At 33.9% G+C, this 6,000-nt stretch overlaps 1 protein-coding gene and 1 pseudogene across 2 annotated transcripts in view; one reads left to right on the top strand and one right to left on the bottom strand.

Moving 5' to 3' along the window:
- Window positions 1-4,111: 4,111 nt before the first annotated feature.
- On the top strand, window positions 4,112-5,184 carry LOC128190131 (putative nuclease HARBI1; annotated as a pseudogene).
- A 32-nt stretch (window positions 5,185-5,216) lies between these two features.
- LOC128190130 (uncharacterized) overlaps window positions 5,217-6,000 on the bottom strand; it is a 30,487-nt gene continuing 29,703 nt past the window's right edge. The window contains exons 8-9 of one of the 2 annotated variants that reach the window (XM_052862046.1): window positions 5,605-5,693; window positions 5,217-5,458 (exon numbers count right to left, since the gene is read on the bottom strand). In XM_052862046.1, coding sequence (XP_052718006.1) covers window positions 5,264-5,458; window positions 5,605-5,693 — 284 coding nt within the window. In that variant the 3' untranslated portion in view covers window positions 5,217-5,263. Of the gene's footprint in view, window positions 5,459-5,604; window positions 5,694-6,000 lie in introns of those variants that run through there. The other variant, XR_008244325.1, reaches the window with a different exon arrangement.

Here is a 6,000-nt window from a genome sequence, read left to right as displayed (position 1 = left end):
TCAAAAATCCATAAAACGAATACAATTTCAAAGCAGAGCAACACGGACCTCCAAATAGATAGAGGTAGGAGCAGGTGCCTAGAAGGAGTGAGCATCCTCTGCTGACCGGTCACACCCGCCATGTGCTCTTTGTCGTAATCGGGAAAAAATCGGAAAAGTCCGTAGACAATTAGATGATTAATTATGGTCTAACAATTAGTATGAAAACATTATAGTCAGCATGCGACCCAGTGGAAGATTGTATTTTCTGAAAAGGTCTTTGTATCGACCATAGAACTTATCAAAGATGTCTTCTAGCCAGACTGTTGATAATCCTGTTTTATCAACTTGTTTGTCAGTAGCTTGCTTAACGGATTAATAATTCGAGATAAATCATTCAAGTCTCATTTAATTCCCCCTGTAAAACATGTTATCATGTTTATCTAAAGAACTGATAATTTTTATTTAATAAACCGAATTTTGAACCGATTTCGTGATCAAAATTCCACGATGCGGGCCAATTTTCAACGGATCGGGGTCTCTATTCAACACATTTGGCCTCAATATTCAACGTGGAAAAATGACCCCCGGTCAATTTTCAACCCTGGTGAAAATTCTTCGTTACACCGGCACCTTGTTGCTACATGTTTTTATGATTGTGAAGTAACAGAAAAAATGTAAATTAATTTTCTACAGATGTTACCTCTCTTATCATAGGGATATTCCACCTTAAGATGTAATAATCTTGGATTTTTTAATACAGGTATAGGTTTGCATTAGTTCTATTCCTTTAATATGCGTTTTTCTCATCAGCCACTGATATAGGCGTTGCAGTCGAGAGGTTCTCCTAATCTAAAATATTGCAATTTAACAATTATTGATTAGAAATACAGAAAAACAATAAGTTGGTGGTCAAGAACAACACTTTTTATGTCAGCTCTCGAATGACGTCGACAAACTTTCCACGAACAAATTGAATTTCATCATTTGTTTGGGTAAAATATACTCACACAATCGATCCTGTCTTTTTAAGAGTCTGCATAGGTTGGCCTATATATATTAAAGTAAAGGGTAACCCCATGCAAAATATTATGATAACCTGTTTAAAATAACAAATACAATGTTTCTCTCACTTTAGGGTATAGTTTACGTATCCAGGATTCGGTTGCACGAACGTCAGTTAAATTTAACTAGCCGTTAACTTGACGTTAACGTGACGTTAAAATTAACGGCGAGTTAAACGGGTTGCTCAAAAGTTAACAAGCTGTTAAAGCTTAGTTAAGTATCTAATTTAACTTACAGTTTTAACTCAGGTTACATAGGTACATTAAATATTTAAATAAGCATTAAAATCAAAATGGCGAACTTGTTGTTGTTTGGTAATTTGTTTGCTGGAAGAAAAGAGAGAGTATACAGGCAGAGAATATAGATGAACGATTTAAGTGACGATCAAATCCGATCCAGGTTTCGTTTCAAACGAGAATCAATTATGTTTATCGCAAACCTGCTGCGTGATGACCTACGAAGGGCTACTAAAAGAAGCCAGTCAATTGCCGTGGAAACGCAGGTATGTCATACGGGTATATCTATTTTATTTTATTTTTATTTCATGGATAGGCTAAGTAATCATAACACGTTACATGTTTACGAAATACCCCCTCCCCCTCTCTCTCTTTCTCTCATTTAATTAAAAAAGTACAAAATGTATGTCTTAAAAATTGTTTTAGAGAGCTACAAGTAATGCAATATGTGTATAGTACATTTCTTCAAAACATATATATATTTGTTATATTCAGTAGTATATTCTCACTGTAGAACTCTATAGAGACAAATAGTCAATAACTGTAATATTAGCTCGTCCGAAAAATATTGACCGGTCAATATTTTTTTTATATTGACCGGCTAGGAATAATATCTAGAGAACATTCCCTTTATTTCAAATAATCGCCTCTGATTTGTTGATTTGTAAACGATGACGTAAATAACTCTTCACGACTCCAAAACAAGGTGACGTCATAAAAGACAGTCAGTCAAGTCAACAACGGACGCGCAATGCGACGGTTTGCTATCATAACGGATATAAGGATTTGCGAATTACTGTGATGTAAAATCAGGTAGAACATCAGTATGTTGATTCTTACGGTCGGCGGAATATCACCAGTGACCGTTTGATGCTGAGGATATTTTGGAAATGAACTTTGCAAAAAATTGAATACGTGAATTCTTTGTTGAGCTGAGAAAATTACGGCGATCTGTTTTCAATTACTTTCTTAAATTTTGGTTTGTTTCTTCATATAACAAAACAAATGTTGACTGTGTTTTCGGGCAACATTGATTATATTAGCCCCCTTGGGACGAAAATATTTCGTCCCTCGGGGGCTAATATAATCAATGTTGCCCTCAACCCCAGTCAATATTTGTATAATATATAAATAGGATGTATTTGCATGTATGTATGCTATTTTGTTTTACTTTTATTCTCTATACGAACGTCGAATATTACGTCATTTTTACTTTGACGTCATAAATTAAGGTCAAGATCTAGTAAATGATTCAAGAATGTCTTGTCGGTGCTAGAACCATTATGACGTCATAATTGATTTGAAGAATATTTTCCTGTACTTTACGGCTTTAAAGGAATTATATGAAAATTTTAGCAATTTCTTGGCATTTTATGTTAAATCATGGGGAAAGTAATCCGGTACCTATATTCAATTTGACATCGTTTTTAAGAGGAGGTCAAGAGTTTGTTCAATGTCGTTTTTGGAGAGACTGTAGGCTTTCTAGGTATATTTTATTAGTCAAAAATGGACAAAACTCCGAAATTTGTTACTTATATCCTTCATATTTCATAAAATATGGTTGTTTAAAACATGATTTTTCATTGTGTTTACCAAAAATTTTAGCCCCGGTACACTCTATGAAACAAAGCTACTATTATGAAGCATTATTGAAAGAATTTATATCTTGAATTTCATAAACTTGCAGGCACCTTTAATTTACTAGATCTTGACCTTAAGTGCCCTTTATTTTTTTCACGGGATCCTGATATTATACGTTTTCTCAAAATGTCAAAACCATATAAATATAAGGTAGAAATTTATACCATTTACCTGACAGATACAGGGTGTTTATTTTTATTACTAGAAAAATACATATAACACCTGTGCATTCTTACTATAATTAATTTTTTGTAATATTCTGAAATCTCCTGGAAAAAAAGTTGTAGAAAATATTGGTATAAAAACGTGATAAGTATTGTTTATGTACATGTGTTATGCCGATCATTAAAAATCAAAATAATGAAGTATGAACGGGAATTGATATTGACGATTAGTAATCATTTTAAACTCCTCCACGATATGTAATTTCGCATGGCAAACTGTTCGAGTAGTTTCTTAATTACGCTTATTTTTTTCTTATATGAAAATTGGGCTGAACATAGGGCTTTTCGAATTACAGACGGCAAACCTAATATGAATCATGTTGTGTACTATATATTTTTATTAACTGATTTCTTATAATTGTTTATCAACCATAGTATTGCATTCTACTAGCTTAAGTTGAGTACGAAACGAAAAAAAATATACAGAATGAAATGTTAAAACGGCTGGGCGGTCAACAAATTAAGATCTACCGAAATTTACCTAAATTTTAAGATTTTAACTATTGTTGTGTAAAGAAATTATACGTATAATTCACCTTTTAAAGTTGTGTATTTCCCTATATTTTTTATAGAGTTCTTCTTTAACTGGCCACGACCATCGAGTCCTCGTTAATCACAGACACTTGGGGCATGCCCCCCCCCCCTTTCAATTGATTTTAAATTTTAAAAAAAAATGAGCTGTAACACACTTTTTTCTTGTTTAATTTTCCCAATATGCGTAATATATCACGGATTATGCAGTCCATTCGTCTCTACAAATTATTTTTAAAAATCGTATTTCTCGACTGACAATAATAAAAAGATCTGCGGTAAAATTTCAGATATAATTGGTAGTATTAATCTAACAATGTAATGTGTGGAAACTTAACACGTCGATCTTAAAATTTGGAATTGCTCAAGTTTTTTCTACAAAAGCATATTTTTATTCTGTGTGAAGAAGGTTACCATGATCATCTTATACAGGTGATGCTTGCACTTCGTTTCTTTGTTTCTGGGAGTTTTATGGAAGTGATAGGGGACACCATGGGCTATGATAAAAGTACGGTGAGCCCAGCCGTGGAGAACGTAACAAATGCACTGCTTACCAAAAAAAGACCAATTTTTAAAATGGCCTACAAGAGGAAATTAAAAAATCAAAGGAGAACTTCTATTTGCGTGGTGGGTTCCCGGGTGTCTTTGGGTGTATCGATGGTACACATGTGAGAATACAAGCACCATCAGACAACGAACCAACTTACGTGAACAGGAAAGGATTGCACTCCATAAATGTGCAAGCAATCTGCTCTCATGACGATGTGTTAATTTGAGTGTACACTGCATGTAATTTATATTAATTTTGTCATAAATGAATCTTATTTAACGACAATTAAAGACAACAAGATGTATATAGAATAGTAATTTACTTTAAAATTTTAAATTTTGATTATAGTCTAGTATATATTTCCACTAATTACTGAAGCTTAATTCTGAACTGTTTTTAAGGAAACAATATTATATGGAAAAAGTCAGTATATTATAATATGACTTTGTAAGATATTAGATTGTGTATTTTCTCCTTTAAGGGTTTCATTAATGTTGATGCCAACTGGCCTGGTAGTACGCATGACAGCCACATTTGTCGGGCGTCAGAAGTCAGCGCATACCTCGAAAATCATCATCGAGGAGTAGACGATGGGTATTTGCTAGGTGACAGCGGGTATGCTTGTTCCAGATTTCTGTTAACACCGTATCTTCATCCACCGAACGCCTCTTAGGAGGGCTATGACTCGGCCCATTGTCGCACGCGCAACACCATCGAAAGGGTGTTTGGTTGGTGGAAACGAAGATTTCTTGTGTTGCATAGTGAGGTTAGAATGAAGCCCGCGAAAGTCTGTAGAATCATTGGCGCTTGTGCAATTCTACACAACATTGCACTGAGTTTAAAGGAAGAGATGGAGGATGGTAATCCTCAACAGGATAATGCCGCTTGGCAATTAAATTATCAAGGACCGGAGGATGGCATGGCAGTCAGGAACTTCATAACAAGAACATATTTCTAACGTAACAAATAAAAATAAAAACCTACAAACAATTACATTTTAACACATGACCTGTGTACTTATTTAATTCATAATTTTTTTACTCATCAGATAAAGCTTGCATTGCAAGCGAGGCATTTTCATTTTGCGCAAGATTTTGTTTTAAGAGCTCAATTTCATGGGTCAACTTGGCATTCCGCAGCCTCAAGTTTTCAGTTTCAAGTTCTGACCGCTCAATGTCCTTCTGAATCTTCGCATACTTGATTCCGAAGTGTCTCTTTTCACAACGTAAAACCTTAAATAAATGAAATCAATATTAAACCTGCTTAGAACATGCCGGTATTTATCTGTGTAGGAAACTATTCTGATATTCTTTGAACCCACGAACAAAATTGTTGATTCCTTTAATATTTTATGCAAGAATTTGATTTATTTTGTTACCTCATACTGCATTCTTTGCAATTCATCAATTGAAATTTTCTTTCCTTTCTTGGGTCGAGAATCCGATACTGAGGGCTCCGATAAAACCCCTACAGAAAGAAATTTATAAAATTATAATAATAGAGTAATGCTACAACTTTAAGAGTAAGAAAAAAAACTGTTCATAATATAATCAGACAGTACCCTTAATATTATACAAAATATAAAATAGTTTATTTAACTGTTTAAACTTTTTTAAGTTTAGTGTACGACACTGTAAGTGATTAATTTTCAAACACAGTTACCGATTGATAAAAGTATTGATAAATAAATTGATAAAACTGATAAAAGATTTTGCAGGCACCTATCATCGGGGAGGGGGGGGGGGGCGCTACATTTTTGCGCAGCAAAGATTTT

Source organism: Crassostrea angulata, chromosome 6 (assembly GCF_025612915.1).
Source record: "Crassostrea angulata isolate pt1a10 chromosome 6, ASM2561291v2, whole genome shotgun sequence".
Lineage (NCBI taxonomy): Eukaryota > Metazoa > Mollusca > Bivalvia > Ostreida > Ostreidae > Magallana > Magallana angulata.
Note: the sequence above shows the minus strand (reverse complement) of the source record. Positions and strands in the feature narration are given on the sequence as shown.